This window comes from Callospermophilus lateralis, chromosome 15, assembly GCF_048772815.1.
Source record: "Callospermophilus lateralis isolate mCalLat2 chromosome 15, mCalLat2.hap1, whole genome shotgun sequence".
NCBI classification, from domain to species: domain Eukaryota; kingdom Metazoa; phylum Chordata; class Mammalia; order Rodentia; family Sciuridae; genus Callospermophilus; species Callospermophilus lateralis.
In genome coordinates this window covers 42,198,861-42,219,688 of record NC_135319.1, presented here as the reverse complement: position 1 = coordinate 42,219,688, position 20,828 = coordinate 42,198,861, and the positions used below count along the sequence as shown (strand labels likewise).

Genomic DNA, 20,828 nt, shown 5'->3' with positions numbered 1-20,828 from the left:
GGGTTTGGTAGAAGGTGTTGAGACAATTCCAGTCCATCTGAGCTGGAAGGGAACAGGGAGAAGGACTAGAGTAGGGGATTCAAGGTGCCTGGGGGTCCAGTACAGGAAGTCCCAGGGGACATCAGCATAGAAACAAATGTGGGCAGGAGGGGACACCTGTGTCTGCAGAAATGGCCAAAGAAGAAGGGAAACTATTGGATGGGAACATGGGGGGGGGGGGGATGGTGTGGCTGTGACTCTCTCTTGTCCCCAAGCTGCCCCTCTTGGGACTGGCTCTTTCTCTGTTGGGGAGGCTTCATTTGGCCTCCCAAGGGGCAGGATGTCCCTTTCTGGTCCAGTGAAACATCCTTGTCCATTTGGCTCCAGAGGGACCCAGCAGATGTCCCTGGTGGGGAAGACAGGTGAGTTGGGGGACAGCTGAGGGGACAGGGACTCAGCCAGGCCAGGCTGTGGCCCCCTCACTCTGAGGAGCTCTCTGCTGCGAGCATCTTCCCAACACGCGCAGAGCTTCTGTGGGAGGTGCCCTGGTGCCGAGCTGCAGCGCCAGCCAGACCTGGGCTCAGGTCCCAGCGACTCTGCGCCTGTGGCCCCAGGTGGTCTCCTGCAGTTCTCTGAGCCTCAGTCTCTTTACTTATGAAGCGAGCTTACAGCACCGCACGCCAGAACGGTAGGAGGATGGGCCGCGCATGCGCGTGCGGGGGGGGGGGTCTTGTGCTTAACAGTCCCGGGTGGCTCCGCCCCTTGTTACTCCGCTGCGCTGTCTGCTGCAGGGTGACTGTCACTCCTTTCAGGCCCACAGCTTGCTTCCCTTCGTCAGCACTTCGCTTGCCCTTGGACAGCCATCTGGTCCTTTTTCTTGGAAACTCCCTCCCCGAGCCCCTCGGTCCCAGCTGGCCCCATGCTTTTCCCACCTACGTGACCTGGAGGACTTCAGCCAATGACCCGAGACTCCATCTGGCCAGAGGACATCACTACAGGATCGGGGACAGGCTGGGAAGAGGAAGGAGGGTGGGACTGGGGCCAGAGGCCTGTTTCCTGCAAGCACATCGGGTCCCAGAAGGTTGTCGCAGTCCTTGGAGGCAGAGTCCAGCCCTCAGCAGAAAGAGGGACCCCTCCCTCCAGTGGGCCAGTCCTGCTCCCACTGAGGAACGGGTGTTAAGAACCTGTTGAACTTTCTTCATGTTTCTTGGATGATTTGAGGGGCCTGCCGTGATCTCGCCATCACAGATGGAGAGGAGAAAGGGAGGGGACCCTGCTGTTTGGACAGAGACCCCTATCCCTGCCTTCTAGGGCTGCTAATCCCGCATCCAGCCAGACCTCTGAGCTGAGATGCTGCAGAGCCTGAGGCTTAGCTACAGAACCCGTTATTTATTGGGAGGCTTAGGGCCAGGACGAGGTCCAGAGGCCCAGAGGCTCAGCCACATTCTCTGGGGTCCTGGCTCTTCTCACCTGGGTTGTGAGCAGGGGAGGAAGGAGCAGAGGACAGAGAGGGGAAGGACGGAGGAGGGGGAATGCACGTGTTGAGGGTATGCTGAGCAAGATGTTTATAGGAGTGATCTCATTTAACAGATCACGGTGACTCTGATGGAGTGTGTGCACATGCGCGAGCAGGGCGGGCATGTGTTTTGGAGACAGCATGGCCCAGTGGTCCAGCTCTCACTCTTTAGGGATGACCTTGGACATAGAGAGGTTGCTTCGCTTCTCTGAGTCTTGGTTTCTCCTCTGTAAAGTGGGGCTGAGAATGCCTAGCTTTCAGGGCTCTGAAGAAGCCTCAGCATGGCTCCTGGCACTGGGAGCATTCAACAGAGTGTGACTGTAAAGGAGAAAGAGGCTTCAAGAGACAGCAAGAAGATGGGAAGGTGGCCGAGGGTTAAGAGAGACTCTGAGCTGGAGGATTCCTCTGCTGGTCTCCTCCGGGGATTTGGCCAGCTTTGGTGTTCTAGGAGCACCTGGGGGTGAGCCCCTAAGGAGGACAAGGTCACTTCCACCAAGAAGCCCAAGCTAGAGTGACTGAGGGTGACAGAGAGGTCCAAGGTGCAGGGCTGCTTCTACTGCCTGCACCCCAAATGCGTGCATCCCAGCGCTGCACATAGAAGAGGTGCCTCGAGGGGAAAACCTCTGTCTCCCCTGGGATTTGTTCCCTCCTGGGAATCCCTGCTAAAAACAAACAAAAAAGGCACCCTGTGTCTTTAAGGAGGCGCCTGTTGGGCGGGACTAAGGTTAAGATGATTAGCGGGTGTTAACAAATTTAGGATGTGGAAGAAGTCTTTTCTTGGCTGTCCATCAAAGGAAGGATTGAATGTCCCTGAACTTGGAGAGAGCAAGAGGGAAGGAGAGGGCTGGGGGAGGGGGCAGGAGGGTGCTCTGTGCTTCCCAGGCGAGCTTGCTCCTGGGCAGGCCTCGCAGAGCCCTGGGGTGTGTGGGAGCCGGGGTGTGCTGGCCTGTCTGCCTGTCTGTCCAGCGCTGGCCTCCCCATCAGCCTGTCTGTCTGCCGCTGCCCCTCCCCCACGGCCCCAACCCCAGCTCAGGTTCTGTCCAAGCAGCTGGGCTGAAAAGTGATCCTGGAGGAAGAAGGCCCTTCCTGTTGATTAGGAACCGGGACGCCCTCCCCCAACCCCTCCCCATTCTACCAGACCCCTCCTCATCCAGACGCCCTGTCCTGGGGCCACCTCCAGCCCCATGTCACCCAAGACTGGCTGTTCTTCCTCTAAGATCCTCCTTGGTCAAGGGAGACTGGCATCTCCCACAGAGATCACACACGGCTGGCCAAAGCCTTCGTGAAGGTTATTTCCGGCTCAGGCGGGAAGGAGGGAGGGCACGGGTGGGAATCATGTCCAGGAACGGTTCATTCAGAACTGCCCGGGCACCGGCTCCGTGCCAGGCCCGGCACAAGGCCCTGGGAAAACAGAGAGCAAGGCGCTGTCCTTGTCCCCGCCCCAGCTCCTCCAGAGCCCTGTCCAGTGGGAGCGGGGAGATGAGGGCGGACAGCAGCGGCTTTCTGAACTAAATGGGCAAAGGGACCACCTGACGCTGATCTCCATGCAGACTGCCAGGCCACAGCTGCCGAGAGCGAGATGTGGGGAAGTCGCAGGGCCCACCTGGAGCCCGTGCATCTGCCTTTTTAAGCAGAGCAGGTGATTCTGCTGCAGGTGGATGTCAGAGTTGATTTGGAGAAAGACGAAATGTACGGAGCAGGGGATGGGACAGAGGGACAGGGAGGGAGCAGGCGGCGCTCCCCAGGGGGCACCTGAAGCTGCTTCCTGCTGCTGAGGAGGAAGGGGTGAGCAGGCGGGCGGCTGGGGGATGTCGTCCTCACCTGATGGCGGGGGCACCAGGAGCCTAAGAGGGCGATGTGAGACCTCGGACATGCCTCGGGGACTAAACAAGGGGGCTCTCCAGTGGTCCCCAGTATAGAAGGGCTGAGCTGCAAGGTGGGAAGAGGTGGCGGGTGGGATGGAGGAGGGCGGGGTTAGGAGGCAGAGGCAGCCTCCATGAGGGCCAACGCCAGGTAAGAAGAAGGGAGCGGCAGGTGTGAAGGGACAGAGGCAGAGATGTCAAGAGGCTGGATCCACAGGGCAGAAGCCCTGGTGGACCCAGGGAGGAGGCCGATAGGCTGCTTCCACTGGGTAATGGGCCCAGAGTGCTGCTTCTCCCTGAGGCTGGGGACACAGGCACCAGCTGGCCCAGGAGGACATGGTGCATTTGTTGGACCCTGTAATTTGGAGCCCCTTGGGCCATCCTGGTGGAGACGGGCAACTGGACATGTAGACCCAGAACACAGGGAAGAAAATGGACTGAAGACAGAGTTGGGAGATGGCGAAACCTGACCCAGCATAAGACAACGGCATCGGGAACGCACCCACGAGGTCGAAGAGCTCCCTGGGTCGTTCCATGACGACACACAGGACGCTTGATGCTCGTGACTCTATTTTTCTTCATTTCATTGAAAAAAAAAATATGCTAGTCCTAACTCATTAAATGGATTTTGCAACCTGATTGGCTGTGACCCACACCTGGAGAACACTGGTCTCCATGGAAACGGGAGTCCTTGGGGGCCCACGTGATCATTCTGGAGAGGGCGTAGGATGCAGATGTGGGTGCCAGGGAGGCGGCTGAGATGGCTGAGATGAAGGCAGGAGAAGGCGCAGGAGAGACGGGGCTCAGAAGAAGAGAAGGGGGCATCTGGGGAGAGGAGGTTGGCCGGGGCAGAGGTGAGCCCCGCAGCCTGAGTCCAAAACACACAGCCCCAAGTCCACGTGCACTCAGTCTCCCAAGTCTGACTCAGGGAAGATCAGCCCAGCATGGGCCATGCTACAGAAGGGGAACCGAGTCCCGCAGAGATGAGGGTCTTACCAGAGGTCTGTCTCCTCACACCCTGGCCAGTGACAGGCCACCAGCCCCCACCCCCACAGAGCAGGCGTGGCCACTTGGAGTCTCAGGGGAGACGTGTCCTTATCCTTGCTCAAGTGTGGGCTGCCTGGAGCTGAACAGGAGAAGTGCTGAGCAGCAAGGGCCCATGTCACCTCAGCAGTGTCTCTCAGCACACATGGAAGGCCTACTGTGTGCCAGGCACTGAGCTGGGCCCAAACCTAGGGGTCCCCAATGTAATCAGGGGTGGGGACTGGGGACAGCTCCTCTTGGATGGGAGGTGTCACATTGGACCTGGGGGTGGGAGAGAGCTGGGCAATGAGGCAGGACGTTGCATGGGGAGCCTCGGATGGGGAGTCTGCACCCCGTTCCCACAGAACCTCTGTTACGGGTGGACCTGGGGGCAGGGATCAGGGCCATCACCGTGGGCTCTGAGTGCTGGGGTGTGTGAGGAATTGGAACCTGGAGGTGCTCAGGGGCTTGGAGGCTGCCAGAGTCCCAAAGACCTGGACAGTAGTCGCTTCTGCAAGTGCCACATCCTTCCCAACTCAGAGCAAGACCGCCCCTTCTGTGGCTTCTCCCACGACACTGTGCCTGGTACCATGCAGTGCAGAGGGGAGGGGAGCCGGGCAGTCTGGCCTCGTCCGAGGCAAGCCAGAGGATTCTCCTCCTGGAGAGGCTCCGGGGCCTCATCCGTGGATGTCCCATTTTGCACGTAAGAAACCTTGGGACAGGGACTCCTAACTGATTAGGAATCAGCTCTTAACACGGCTGTCTCTGACGCACGAGGACGTGACTTCCCAGCAAGTTCCTCTCTCTCAAGATCCATAGGAAAAGTGGCCTCCCTTGGCATTCTCAGACTTCAGGCTGCCCCAGGCAAACCTCTGCGGAAGTGACTCAACTGCGAGCCGAGACTGGACCCCACCAGCTGTCTGGTGCCACTGTCACCGCAGCACCTCTCTGCAGTGTGCATTCACCCAGCTTACAGACTTCAGGGTCCCACATGTGCTTCTTAAGGCAGGCGAGGTGTGGCTGGCCAACCCCGGAGCTGACCACGAGGCCCCGGGAGGGAGGGCAACCTGCCCAGAGTCACAGTGACAGTTTCACTTTACTCACGGGTCCAGCAAATACTGTGCTGGCTGAGCACAGGGCTGGTGGCTTGTCCCCTCTGAACGAGGCACAGGAAGTGAGACACCGTTTCCACAGCACAGAGGGCCTTTCAGGCTCCTGGTGTCAGCACGGGTGACTCCCTTTGTTTGGGACACCCTCCTGACCTCTCAACTCAAGACCCTGAGCAAGTGACACCTCTTCCAGGAAGCCCTCAGGGTTTGCTGTTCCTGTCCCTTTGCTCCTGACACTCCTTGGGTGCTTTGCATATTCTATATTTCATATCGCATCTCTCCTAGAGGGCGGAGACCATGTCTTGTTTGTGTTTGTGCCATGTCACAAACCTACCACAGTCCCTGGCTCAGAATCAATCATCAATCAATCAATCAATCAATCCAGGTGTGCGGATGCCTCACTCTAGTACCTTTCTAATGGACTGCAGCCATTGTCCTGCAGAGAATGAACACAGACGTGAATGGATTTCACCAACTCCATCACCACAGTAAACATGAGTTGTGCACCTAGTGTATGGTGGCACTTACCAGGTCGCTTCACGGTTACTGTGTCATGGACTCCTCATCGCAATCCACAGAATAAGTCCCATGATCCTCATTGGAGAGATCAAAGCTGTCCAACGATGGAAATATTGACAATGTGCACTGTCCAATGCTGTGGCTGCCAAGGTGCCACAGGAGCACTGGAAGTGCCACCGGTGAAGCCGAGAAATTGCTTTTTAAATTTCACTTCATTTCATTTCAACATAAAGCTCCCCACTCGGTTAGCGGCAGTCACATGGACATTGCAATACACAGACGAGCGAGCCTGCCGCTGAAGGTGACAAAGGCAAGACTTGAACCCAGGGTCTCAGGGCTCTGAAACCCAGATTCTGAACCCCCCCGCCTGAGCTCCGTCTCCTTTCCCCGCCTCTAGGTTACGGTGACAAGGGAGGAGCTGGAGACATCGCCCACTCCATTGTGTCCTTCAAAGACGGGGACGGCATGCCATGGCTGGGACCAGGACCTCCCAGGACCCCACCCTGTGGTGACCGCGGGTGCTGGGGGACGGCCCACACATCCCCATGTGGTGGTTTCTTTGCAGGAAGCCTTGGGCCTGGGCTCAGCGGTGACAGAACATAAATAGGTGACTGTCACTGTGTTTCTGCAGCCTGTGTGACCTGGTCCTGCTGCCACCACCCAGTGTGCAGACGGGAGGCACAGAGGGGCTCCTGCTGGGCGTCTGCTCTGTCCACGGGGCTGCGTGGACCCTGCGGGGCTCGGTCTCAAGTGCTCACAAAGGACCCCGGGCCTTGGGGCAGCAGGGCCCAGTGAAGCCACCTCACCCGCGGGTGCTGGGGTCCACCCTGGGGTCAGCACCCAGGCGTCCACAGCCCGACCTGCCTGCTGGACACCACAGGTGACAGTGGCCTTCAGCTGCGTGGAGCGCGGCTGGGCCGAGTGCCCAGGAAGGCTGGTGTTCAGGCCCTGCCCTCACCTGCGGGTGGGGACGGTAAGGGAATGAGCACGGGCACCTGGAAGGCCTTGGAGATGAGGGCCCTGGGGGAGGGAGAGAGAGAAGATGTGGGCGTCACACTCCCAGTGGCACAGGGCCAGGAGACTGGGTTCTGATCCCGTCTCTGTGCAGAAACCAGCGTGAGCTCCCACTATACCAGTCGGGTCAGGTCATGACCCTGCTCAATATCCTTCCGTGGCTCCCTATTGCTCTTAGGCTACAAACCCAAACTATAAAATAATCTAAACAGCCCGTATGTGCCAGCTCCCGCTGCCTTTCCAAACCTCACGTCTCACCAGTCTCTGCCCCCGAGGCCCCAGCCAGAGCCATGTTGCTCTTCCTTCATTCCTCGTTTTCATCACTTTCCTTCCTGCCTCAAGGTCATTGCTGGGAATGCCCTTCCTTCTGCCTTTGTCTGGTCACTTCCCACTTCCCTGCCAGGTCACCTCTCCAGGGTTCCTTCCTCTGAGAAGCCTTCCTGGATCTCTAAGGATTTTTTCCCTAGGTTTCATGAGAAACCCGGGGGTCCTTGCCTGGTACTTGTTGCTTGCAATTGGACAGTCAGAGGTGCAACTAAGTTCTGGGAGGGCCGGGACGATGCTTTTGCTTCTCCCTGGGTCCCCAGCACCAAGCAAAGGCCTGGCATACAGTAGGCGCTCAGTGGTGCATGTTGGATGTATGAATGAGTGAAATGATGCTGTTATGATTTGGGGCAAGACGACCTCTCAGGACGGATACCCTCAGTGACGATTTGGGGAGCTACTCCATGCCAGGTGCTGGGGAAGCAGAGATAACTGTGCAGAGGGGAGGCAGATGTGTGAACAGGCCCCAGGCCACAGCTGGATGAGACTATGCTCCAAATCTGGGCACGATGGTGCACGCCTATAATCCCAGTGACTTGGGAGGCTGAGGCAGGAGGACGGAAAGTTTGAGGCCAGCCTCAGCAATTTAGCAAGACCCTGTCTCAGAATAGAAACCAAAAAGGGCTGAGATGTGGCTCAGTGGTAAAGAGCCCCTGGGTTCAATCCCCAATTAAGAAAGAAAGTCAGTGAGTCCGAAGGGCTCCACGTGACCTGAAGTTGGGAAGGTGGGACGGGGCTGAGGATGGGGGGGCCCAGGACAGAACGAAAATGGTGGCATTCTTGATCCAGGACCGAGACGGGAGAAAGGCCTGGGTGAGGGCCCCAACCCTGAGGTTCAGTGAGGTCAGTGACGTGGGGCCTCAACAGTGAAGTCACGCGTGTCACTGTGGGGTTCCAGACAGAGGGGTGACAGAAGTGTCCTCTGGGTAAAAGGGGAAGCCTGGCGGGTGGCTGGGCCCTGGCCCCACTGGCCCGGGTCTGGGAGCCCAGGGTGGGGGCCTTGCTAGCCAGGACGGCCCCTGCCTCCGCGGCCGGCAGAAGCCTCCAGAGACTAGTTTCCCTCCCTGACGTCAACTTAAAGGTCACACGAGTCCCAGGTTTGCTCCAGGAGCGCCAAGGCCCCTCGTTCTGTTACTTTACCCAGATCCCTTGGGGCCTGGGCTCCTGGCCAGGACCTCCTCGAGCTGTCCCCAGCCCACCTCGCTCCAGCCGCACAGGTCCAGCCCACCGTCTGGGGACTCAGAGAGGAAACGGGCCCTCAGAGGAGGGTGGGAGGGGAACTGGGGGCAGCCGACTCCGAGGCCCCCACACCACGTCAGCTGCCCCCTCCCCAGGGCTGGCCCTCTCTGTGCTGATGAGCTGGGGTTGAGCCAGGCCGCTCCCTCCATGGAGCTACCTCAGGGACCCCAAGGCAGCAGATCCTTGGACGTCAGCCTGACCCTCCCTCTGGTCCTGTCCCCATGCCTCCAGAAAACCCGCTTCCCCAGGCACCTGGGCTGTGCACCTTCCCCAGCTCCACCCCCTCCACGCCCACGCCCTACCCAGATGGTGGCTCAGGTCCAAAGCCTGAAATTTGGTTCCCTTCCCTCTGTCTCTAACCACAGCCAGCCTCCAGCAGGGCCTGCCCACCCCGCGGATGTCCCCTCTCCCCCTCCTCTGTCTCCATGGCCTTTCCCCTGGGCACTTGCAATCGGCCCTTTTCCACCCCCAGCTTCTCCTCTCCGCCCGTCTAACCCACTCTCTACCTGCACCAAAGGAACAAAAACTGGGACCCAGAACCCAGAACCCAGAACCTGCGGCTCCCCCTCTGAAGAATCTCCAGGGCCTTCCTGTTTCCCCGAGGGGGAAGTTTATAAACTCATAGGCCAGAGTCTCACAGAGCACCACAGGGTGGACACACCCCGCCTCTGAGCCCTCTCAGCCCTCTCCGTCTCACTCACTACAGGGCCACTCTGACCTTGTTTCTCTTCTTCATACAAGTCAAGCTCAGTCCTATCCCAGGGTCTTTGCACACACTGTTCCTGCTGGTCAAAACGTCGTAGCCCACCCTCAGATGTAGTCATTCAACTAACTTACTCAACATCCACTTTTATAATTACACCAGACTCAGCCCAAGCACTTCTCATGTTCTGAATCATAAGTTAACTCTTCTCATAGTGGGTTCTGTTTGTCATTTCAAACGTCACCTTCTCGTGGAGGCCTTCCCTGACCACCGTCCAACACAGATAACATAGCCCTGCTGCAAAGATCCCCTTGACTAAGTTGTAAACCTTAAACACACACAATTTTTATTCGTTGATTCTATTCCAATAAAGCCAGAGGGGCCTTAAAACCAACCCCCTTGATTTAGATCCTTCATATTTTTTTTTTAATGACTCGATGTGTGCATTTTGTCCTTCTCTCCTGCTACAGGCTGAAAGCCCTCTGTCAGCTTGGCCCTTCCGTCCCTAGAGCCTGAGTGGGCTGCTGAGTGAGTGAGTGAAGGGTCACCTGCCCCAGGAGGCTTCTGAGGCGGGGACCCTCTCTAAAGGCCACCCTGGCAGGACAGACGGCCGGGAGGAATGGGTGCAATATTTCCTGTGGACACTGCTCCGAGGCCCAATCGGGGAAGGGTTTCTAGAAGGCCAGGGTCAGGTCTTGTCCATCATCACGTAAATCCGAAAATAACAACTGGCTTGTTTGCAGCGACCAGCGACCAGGCGGGCGGGCGTTCAGAGGCGCTCCCCCCCGGGAACTCAGTGGCCTCCCGCAGCTGCTCCGCGAGGCCACAGGAGCCCCGCTTGACAGATGTGGACAATGGGGTTCTGAGAGTGGGGGCCGCACAGCGTGTGCAAGAGCCCTGCTCAGCCCCGGGTCACTGCGGATGGACCCGGGTCTCCCCTGAGGTCGGCCTCCACCCGCACACCTGGCTCTGTATTCAGCAGGGGCTCAGTGCAGACAGCCGCAGCTACTGTAGCCAGCAGGCACGCTTGGAAGTGCTCAAGTCCAGACTGCTCTGGAAGGGCCGGCCCCCGGGCAATGGTGTTTCAGAGGCTGAGGAGCGGGACAATGACACTGATCAAAGAAGCCATGGGCTGGGCTTCAGGAGCACTGGGTGACAACAGCTATGCCTGTTTATTAGGCACCTCCCCTGCACCAGGCAGTGGCCTGAGTGTTTCCCATGCCTCCCCATGACAGGTAGATGTGAACACTACCCCCATCTTATAGGTGAGAAGGCGAGGCTCAGAGAGGTCAATTCACCTGTGCCAGGATCCCAGCACACAGCCGTGGCCAATCCTGCCACTTATTAGTCCTGGCACTTCCGGGAACTGCTGGGTGACTTTGAAAAGCTCCTTGCCTTCTCCGAGTTTTAGATCCTGTCTGTAAGGCTCAGGTTCCAACCAGATTCTATTCGGGCCTGTCCAACTCTGACACAGTGGGGCAGGATGTAGCTGCTGCTGTCTCCTGGGCCCCTCACTGCCTGGGTGCCATGGAGCTGGGTGGCCCTGTCCTGCCCAGGAGGCAGGGTAGACTGCCCCAGGTGACCAATCCTCAGGGCCCTGACTCCTGTGCAGGCTGGAGGACAAAGATGAGGCCACACAGGAACAGAGAGGGCGGGGGATCTCGGAGCACCTCAAGACCAAGAAGGGGACTCCTCATATCACAGGGGACTTGAAGGTGGGCAGAGCCTCTGAGTCACCCCACCCCCACCAGAGCGCGGCCAAAACGAGCGCGGGGAATCGGTCCCACGCTCTGAGCTCCCTGTGGTGATAAAACCTGATGTGTTCTCCACCTGGGTCGGCTCCTTTTGGGACAGGGTCTTCGCGTCTACCTGTCTACAGACTGTGATGGCCCAGCCCCAGGTGCCCGCCCCACAACGGGTGGGCCTTCGGGTGCACAGGGTAGGAGTCAAGGCCAAGTGCTCTCCGGGGAGTCTGCGGCGCTGCCCAGAAGCCAGCAGGTGGGGCAGTGGGCACGCCCCGGTGTGGGGGGGGACTAGAGAAGATGGACGTGTGGGACATGACCTCACCCCTGCAAATAGTCGAGTGATGGATGGTGGCTGGAGGGGCCAATCGGTGTTAGGGCCGTGGCAGCACCTTTTGTCCCACTTTACCAGAGGTGTCACCTGTCAGGAAGGGCAAGCTGTCAGTGGACAGATGAATCCGGAACCACATGCCCAGCTTGGCGGGAGCTCTTGGCCTCAGGAGGCACAGGGGCCGGTGGCACTGGCTGACCTCGGCTACTAGGGTCACCTTGCCTCAGTTTCCACCAAACTCCTGCCTCCCTGGGACAGTAGTAGTGGCTCTGGGGACCCATTCAGGAGACAACCTGTGGTGGACGGAGCCTGGTCCCCTGTCACACCTTCCACGCCCCATGGCCATGTGGGCTGGCCCCCCTTAGCCTCATTTTTTTACAGCTATAAAATGAAGGGGTGGGGTGACATCAGTGAGCTGACACTGTGCTGGCAGAGATCTGGGAGGTCTCCAGAGGCACCTCGAGGGGTTACCAGGAGGACACACTCTGGGCACCCAAGTCCCCCCCGCCCAGTGCCTGCTCAGGGCTCTGCTCTTCCCTGGACATGAAATACAGGCGGGGCTCATGTACGACCTCCTCAAAAGAGCCAGGCGCAGTGGTGCAGGCCTGTCTGTAGTCCCAGCATCAGGAGGCCGAGGCAGGAGGATCACAAGTTCAAGGCCAGCCTTAGCAACTTAGGGAGGCTCTAAGCAACTTGGTGAGTCCCTGTCTCAAAAATAAAAGAGGGCTGGGGATGGGGCTCAGGGGTAAGCATCTCTGGGTTCAATCCTTCCTACCCCCCAAAAAAAAATCCTCAAAAAGAAAAAGTGTTTGCAGCCTGCCCTGCTTGTAATGACTTGGGATGGAGCCTGGTCGGAGGGGTCCTCTGGAGCCAGGATGAAGCCATCACCCTCCCTCTCTGGACACACAGTGTGGGGAGCTTCCCTGCTCTTTCCCGGCTACGGGGGGAGCAGAGGGCCGTGCTGCATTACCATCACTGAGGACGGGAGCTGGATTCTTCTAGAATTGAAAGGTTTTTCTCTCTTTTATTCATGATTGGTGAAGAGGAAGCAAAAGGGTGGAATGGGGATGGGAAATGAAGCATCCGAGTCTATAAAAGTAAAAAAAAAAAAAAAAAGGTAATCATGCTGACCATCAGACGCATAACCCTGATTAACCAGAAAGAAACACAGTTATCCAGAACACCAGGCTTTCCCCAAAACAGGGACAGACGCCAAAACGATAATAGAGATTTTTTTTTTTTTCTTCAAAACTCTCCATAGACTCAAGTGTCAGATCAGCCCACGCTCACTCCAATGGATCCTCTGGCCCTTACTCATCCCTGATTCCTAACAGAACATCACGCAGCCAGCCACCTCCCTGGCTGCCAATCATCAGAGAACCACGCAGCCGGGGTGGTGCCCTCAAGTGTGTGGACCTCGCGCTGGACCCAGGCCCACCTGTCATGACCACAGTCGCAGCCACGCACCAGGAAGGCCTGAACGCATGGCCCAGAATCCTGAGCGGCAGGAGGGGGAGGACATCTTCCTCCAGAAGGGACGCACCTCCAGGTCCCAAGCCTAAAGGGCAGGGGAGGACGTGCAGGGTGCTCGACTCTCGGCCCCCGGTGACCTGGAGACGGGGGCAGGCCCAGGGGACCCCTCCCTGCCGACGTGCGGGCAGGCCTGGGGTGCACGTGGCCATCTGCCTGTCCATGCTGCCCCGCCCTTCCCTGCTGCCCCGTCACTGTCCTGGCCAGCTGTGACAGCTCACATAGCTATGCAGGGAGCTGGCATCCACTTATACACGCCGCCCGCTGGGACTCTCGGGTGGCTCTGGGCCAGGTGGGCTCATCGCATTTCCTCCCCACTTGGGGTTAAAGTGGCAGCGGGCACTGCCCCCTCCCTGCCTGGGCTCCAGTCTCATCCCGGGCTCCAGGGGGCTCCCCAGGGTCTGCCTCAGGCTGAGGACAGGTGAGCAGACCCTTCTCCCTCCTTAGCCACCAGTTCCCTGCCAACGGGGACGTTCCCACAATGCCTTGCCTGTGTACCTGCCACCCACGGACAGGTGGCAGAGGCCAGAGGAGGAGCTCACTGTGAAGTGACCTGGGAAGGGTGACCTGCAGGACTCTGCTGCCAGTCAGAGGCTCTGCCCCTCCCGGCCTCCCCTCCTCTCTGCCACCCCCAGCCCTGCCCAGTGCAGAGCCTGCCCGGCTACACAGGGGGCTTCTCCTGCTCCTCACCAAGGAGCTGAGCCATCTGAGCTGGGGGGGGTCCCTTCCGGCCCTGGGTCTGGTGTCTTAGGGCCAAATGCCAGCCACATGGCTCTTGACCCTGGTCCTTGCCTTGGTCCTGACTTGCTTGGAACCAACCTCACGGGAGCTGGGATTCAGGAGGGTGAGGCCCCAGGACTGTACCTCGTTCTCTGTGGCACTGGCTGCTTGACTGGCCACCACTGTACCTGGCCTGCTAATGGAGCTTTCCTTACCTCCTCAGGAGAGGACATGTCACAGAGCCAAGGCTCGAGGACTGCCCTGAATGAGTGAGCAAGTGAGCGGGAGGCACAGAGAGGTCTCTCCCTTGCATTCCCAGGAAGACCCCTTGGTGTGACTGGCTCCAGCACACACTAGCTCTAGGTCCTTGGCCTGGTTACATAGCCTGTTTAAGGCCTCATCTCCTCAGTAGTATCCGCCACATGAAGCACTTATGAGGGAAGAATGAGATCATGCAACAAGTCACAAGTCACAGTGCCTGGCATGCAGTCAGCATTTAGTCTGTGCTAATTATCGTTATTAATTAATGTCCTCTGGCCCTGGCTAACAGCACTCTCCCTGGACAAGGCTCATGGTCATCATTCGTCTTTGGTCCCTCTTCTGCCCCAGGGTAGCCCCCAAGTCACCATGGGGCAATGACCTTCTGATGTCTCAGAGCTGGTTTCCAGTCCCAGATCTAGCACTTTGCAGCCCTGTATCCTTGAGTGAAGTACTTGAGCTCCATCCACAGTAGCCAAGCTATGGAACCAACTGAGTGCCCTTCCATAGATGAATAAATAAAGAAAATGTGGTACATACACACAAAGGGATATCACTCAGCCATAAAGAAGAATGAAATTATGGCATTTGCTGGTAAATGGATGGAACTGGAGAATATTATGTTAAGTGAAATAAGCCAGTCCCCCCAAACCAAAGGCCAAATGTTCTCCCTGATACGCAGGTGCTAACACAAAATAAGGGGAGGGAAAATAGAAGTTCATTGGATTAGACAAGGGAGTGAAGGGAAGGGAGGGGAGATGGGAATAGAAAAGAGTAGAATGAGTCAGACAAGAGTTTCCTCTGTTCATATATGAACACAGGACCAGTGAAACTCCCATCATGCACACTCACAAGAATGGGATCCTAATTAGAATAAGTTGTACTCCGTGTTTGTATAATATGGAGATTCCTCAGAAAACTTGGAATAGAACCACCATTTGACCCAGTTATCCCACTCCTCGTTTATACCCAAAGGACTTAAAATCAGCATACTACAGTGACACAGCCACATCCATGTTTATAGCCGCTCAATTCACAGTAGCTGAACTATGGAACCAACCTAGGTGTCCGCCAATGGATGAATGGACAAAGAAAATGTGGTATATATATTTAATGGAATATTATTCAGCTTTAAAGAAGAGAGAAATTATGGCATTTGCCAGCAAATGGATGGAGTTGGAGAACATCATGCTAAGTGAAATAAGCCAATCCCACAAAACCAAAGGCCGAATGTTTTCTCTAATATGCTGATGCTAATTCACAGTAAGGTGGGGGGGACCCTAGGGAAGAACAGCATTACCTTAGATTAGGTAGAAGGAAGTGAAGGAAGGGGAGAGGAGGGGATGTGGGGATAGGAAAGATAGTAGAATGACACAGACATTATTACTGTATGTACACATGTGACTGCATGACCAATATGATTCTGCAACATGTACACTCAGAAAATGAGAAATTATATCCCATCTATGTATGATATATCAAAGTGCATAAATGCATTCTACTGTCATGTATGACTAATCAAAACAAATAAAAAAAACTACTCTACTGTCCCGTATATATAAAAAGAACAAAAAAAATTTTTTTTTTTTTAAATTACTCTGAGCTTCAAGGTCCTCATCAGGAAAAATTGGGTAATGTGAATTCAAAGTTCAGAACAGTGTTTCGGGCTGCAATGAGGGGACAAGGTGCCAGAAGGAACCGCAGAAGGGACCGCCAGCCACCCAGATGGTGAAAAAGGAATCCTCTAGGGAGCAGGCGGGGGAGAAGAGGAGTGTGACAAGGAGCAGGGGCAGCCAGAGAGGCTCTGGGAGAAGAACGGAGGGCTGGTCCCCGGTGGTGTGCCCCACCTCGATGTCCTTAGTGACTGCACCTTTCCTCCAAAGTACTATCCTACATGCTTTAGTGTCACCATGGGAACCTCCTCTGAGGAGGGTCAGGGCAGTGCTGAAGGGGGCAGGACCAGAATGCCCTCCCCTGAACCAGGGAGAGAACTTGTGCCCTCAGTGGTCTGGGACAGGCTCCACCGCACCCGTGGGTGGGGCCGGCCGTGGGCGGGGCCTGGTCCTGGGAGGTGAGAGGCAGAGGCTCTGGGCGCCTGGTCCTCCTGGTGCTGAACACCTCCAGCCTCTGGGTCTGCACCTATTTCTCCGGCAAGACACACCAGTCCGCTCCCTGCCCCAAGCAGGGAGCCCTGGCAGCCAGCCAGACGATGGTCACAGGGGTCAGATCAGAGCTGCCCTCTCCCCTCTCCCTGGGACCAGCCCTTCCAGGGCCCCCGGAGCTTCCGCAGGGGCTTCCTGCCTCCCCCAGGCCCCACCTTCAGCTTGTCCCACCCTGAGTTCTGCATCCTGCCTCTCCCTGCGCCCTGAGGGCCGTGGCACCGCCATCTGTCTTGGCCTCCAGTCTGGCTCTGGCTCTTAGCTGCGGACCGGATGATCCCTTAACATCTCTGAGCCTCTGTTTGTCTTTGAGTTGGGCATCATAACAGCCTACACCACGGGGCGCCGCGTCGGAGCGTCAGCGTTGATTGAAAGCCAGTGGTGAGGTCTTCTCCTAATTAAATATAAGCCGGGATCTTGACGGGCCCCCTGGGCTCAGATAGCCTCCTGCCTTGCCCACGTGCACAGGTGACGCTCTGCAATGTCCCCCACTCCCCCGCCCCTCTCCTGTGCTTCTCCAGGTCTTCTCTGGGCAGGCCACTGTAACTCTTCCTGGCTGCTGTCCCTGTCCTCATTCACCCTTTACACCGCAGCTTTGCACAGGAGGGTCACGTGACACCCCTTTGGAGCCGTCTTCCCGCGATTCCACAGCCCTCCCAGGGCAGCGGCTCTTCAGGGTGGCTTCCAGCTCCATCCGGGGCCTGCCCCCCTCCACCCCCAGCTTTGCTTTCCAGCCTTGTCTCTCCGTGCATCCTCCACATGAGCTTGTTCCAGCCATTCTAGACCACTCCTCCTTTCCCGCAGTGGAGAGGGGGGAAGCAGATAGACAACCACCAGTCCTTCAGGTGCCTATTCTTGGATCATGCCGTTTCCTTGTCTTGTGTCCTTACTTACATTTCCATTTCCTGAAAACGTGCTGGCCATTCAGGGCCTCCCTCCAATGCTACTTCTTCTGTGAAGCCCCCCCCCCCCGCCCATCCTCCCTTACTTCTGCTCTTGTATTTTCTGCTTCTGTTTGGCATGTCCCTAGCCCTGGACAGGAGACCCTGTATCTCATCACCTTGTACCCCACAGTCCCTCACAGGGGCCTGGAGCAGCTCTGTACCCACTGGTGGGCCCTGGTCACTAGCTGATGTGGCCCGTGGGCAGCCAGGAGCCCTATGGCATGTGGTCAGCCCAGGAGTCCAGCCACAGGTCCCTGGGCTCTGCTGCTCAGTCGGGGTGGGAGATGAGGGTTTACTTGGCTCCCCCAGCTATGGTTTTTGCCCTGACAGGCAGGCCTAGGAATGGGCTTCTGAACAAACCTATGGAATCATCACGGGGGGGCATGAACTTCAAGAGCTGGGATGTAATGGCCATTTCTTTCTCCAGTCCTCCTCTGCTGGCCTCTCTGAGGCAGAGAGTCCAAAAGACAGGGAGAAATGACCCCATGCTGGGTGCCACTGTCTACCTGTGAGTCTACCTTGCTGGGTAGCTGTCCCACGTCCTCCTTCTGACTGATCCCAGGGTTCCATGGGCAACGGAGCTCCTGTGAAAATCCAGAGTCACCCCCATGCCAACCAACATGTGCTACTCCATGGCCCAGTCCCTCTGAGGACATAGTGAGACTTCAGTAGAGGGGACGTGAATGTGGCCTCTAAGAAAAGTTCCACTCTCCAGTGGCTCCCAGCCCACATGGTGGCTGGATGGAGCGAGGTAGAGGGAGGGCAAGTCTTTCTTCATAAACCAGGGTCCCAAGGCTCCAGCCCTAAGTATCACCAGTGGGCTCCAATGTCCCCTGAAGGGGCCACCAGCACCCCTTCTTGTAATTAGTCCATGGTCCATGGCCCTTTGTTTATATCCACAGCCCTCCACGGCCTACCTTCTACTAAAGAAGTTCATTGGATTAGACAAAGGGTCCTGGGGGACAGGAGGGGGATGAGAACCGGAAAGACAGTAGAATGAATGGGACAGAACTTTCCCATGTTCACATGATACACGACCAGTGGAACTCCCATCATGTACACCCACAAGAATGGGAAGCCATGCTCCATGTTTGTATAGTATGTCATTCTACTGCCTAGAATGAGCAAATTAAAAAATCAATAAAAATCAATAAAATAAAATTGAGATGACATTAAAAAACAGAACCCTCCCCCAACACCTCCCATGGTCCACTGCTGTCCAGGAATTTTCTCAATAACCCCAGAAAGTCCTTATTTATCCTAAGAGATGAGCCAGTGGAAGCTGAGGGAGGGGGTGGCATTCCACTGGTGGAGTCCTCGGCACAGAGCGCTGGGTATAAAAGAGGGCCCCTCACCCACAGTAAGTGCTGCTGTCCATCATGGGGGACAGGCAGGCATCTTGACCCATGCTGTACGTTATGGTGCCAATGGCACCTGGCGAATAGGGGCCAACCAGACTTCTCCCAGGGCTGGAGTGGCCTGGCTGCACAGGGCAGAGAGGGAGGCAGGAGGAAGCAGCACCGGGGCAGCCTGTGCCCTATGTCCCCCGCCTTCAGTGGCAAAGGGGGCATGGTCTCCCAGGACCCCCAGGCTGGATGCAGCTGCTCTCAGCCCCATGTCACCAGAAGCCCTCCCACCGGGGTCGTCATCATCACCATGGCAACTGACAGTCACCTGGAGCCCAGCGTGGAGGGGCCAGGTGGAGCCAGCAGCCGGGATGTCAGTGCTCCCTTCTCCCCAGTTCCATGAGTCAGGAGAGCCTCACCACAGCCCAGGGCCATGACAAGGGAGAAGTGGGTTTCCTGGGGTTGAACCCAGGGTTGTTGGGAGTCTGCACCCACACTTGTGGCCCCTGGGCTAGCCGGCCCATGTCACCTGGGTGCTACGGCCACCGGAGCCACAGAACACAACAGCACCTGCTCACTGCCATCTTCCTGTCCAGTGGGGTGCGTGGAGACATTCCGGCAGACCCTGCTACTGGCCCTGAATGACTTCCCACATGACGTGCAGGTTGAATGTCCCCTGCTGTCTGTTAGATGGCGTCTACACCCTCACGTTACCGTGGTAAAGACTGATGCTCGGACCAGCAAGGAGCTGCCGGGCTGAGAGTCTGGCTGCTGCTTCTCATGGGGGCAGAGCAGTGGCAGGGACAATCCTGCGAGAGCTCAGGATACAGGGCCACCTGATGTGCCTGGGGGACTCATGGAAGATGTCTCGAGTCTGTGACACTAACAGGGGCAGAGGATGGGCAGGGGGCAGTGCAGTACCACAGGGGATCCAGTGTTGGAGTCTAGCTGCACCTAAGCAGGCTTCGAGCCCTGGTCCTGGGTTCTAGGAGGACTGGCGTTGCAGCCACCAGCCCAAGGTGGCTGGGAGAGTTCAGGGCCAAGCAGAGATACGTCCTTATTGGAGGAGAGTCAGGCCTGAAAGTTTCCTTAATATCTAATCCAACCACATCCTCTGATTGAACCCAGGATTTAAACATGTTTTGTCTTGAAATATTTCAGATACCCAGACAGGCTTAAAATAATCTACCATTTGCCATAAAAGGAACGAAGTACTGACCCATCCTATGACACGGATAAACCTTGAAAATACTGAATCCACAGAGACAGAAGGGAGGTCCGAGGTGGGGGAGGTACAGAGGATGGAGGGTGACCTCTAAAGGGTATGGGGTTTCTTTTGGGGGAAATTAAAATGTTCTAAAAATGCCAATGATGGTGGTGGTACTCTGTGACCATACAAAAAACTGTTGAATTGTACACTTTAGATGGATGAATTATATCTCAATAAAGTTTTCATAAAAAGTGCATAACAGACCTGAAATACCACCTAGCTAACTACCAATACATTAGAAACCCCCGTGGACCTCGGTCTCCTCCTTGACCCTGCTCCCCATCAGATATGGCTGATCAGTCCCATGGACTTCTTATGTGTTTATGACAAGCATGTATTTCCCCCCAAAAGTGCAAGGCCTTTTTTTGTGTGTGTGGTACTGGGGATTGAACCCAGGGGTGCTCTTCCACTGAGCTACATCCCCGCCCTTCTCATTTTTTTTTTTTTATTTTGAGACAGTCTTGCTAAGTTGCTGAGGCTGGCCTTGAACTTGCGATCCTCCTGTCTCAGCCTCCCCAGTCTCTGGAATTACAGGTGTACCCCAGCTGTCATACCCAGCACTTCATGTTTTTGACTTTATAAATAAATCATATTGTAAATATTCTCTTGTCATTACTTATTTTCCTCCATAGGATGAAATTCATCCATTGAATATCTTGGTGGCAGGTCTGGTGATTTGGGTTCACAGTGGTGGTATTTCTTTGATAAAAGTTCAGCAACTTAATACCCCCCAACATGTCTGTCCGTCTCCTACTGATGAGTATTCAGTTGTTCTCTTCCTTTCCTTGATTCGGTGGTGACAACCCCCTGGCCTCCTCCATGGGGGTAAATCTTCCCCTTACCAAATAGTTCTTGGCAGTCACTGGCCCCTTTGGATAAGCGAAGAAACGAAGGACCTCAGTAAGGAGAACCTGCTCAGAGTCCCTCGGGGTCTGGGAATCATTCCCAGTCCAGGCCTCTTCTGGTCTTTCCGGAACCTTCCATTTCCTTATTTTTATTTCCCTACAAATCACCGCGACCACCCGGGTGTTATCAGAGCTGATCTAGGAGAAACGCATTATCAGCGTGGCCCTCCTGGGCCGGGGATCTGGAAGTGCTTTCAGGAGGAAATGGGGAAGAAATGAGCCTCAGAGAGTTCCCCAGGTGGCTCTAGCGCCTGGCTGGGGCCTGGAGGGAAGAGGCGCTTCCAGGGGTGGATGGTGAGCGCTCCTCCTGCAGCAGTCACCTGGCCCTCCTTCCC

At 56.4% G+C, this 20,828-nt stretch overlaps 1 protein-coding gene across 1 annotated transcript in view; it reads right to left on the bottom strand.

The window, feature by feature from the left end:
• Col13a1 (collagen type XIII alpha 1 chain) overlaps nt 1-20,828 on the bottom strand; it is a 155,682-nt gene that overhangs the window by 113,340 nt on the left and 21,514 nt on the right. Inside the window, exon 3 of the mRNA XM_077105354.1 lies at nt 11,205-11,212. Coding sequence (XP_076961469.1) covers nt 11,205-11,212 — 8 coding nt within the window. The remainder of the gene's footprint in view (nt 1-11,204; nt 11,213-20,828) is intronic.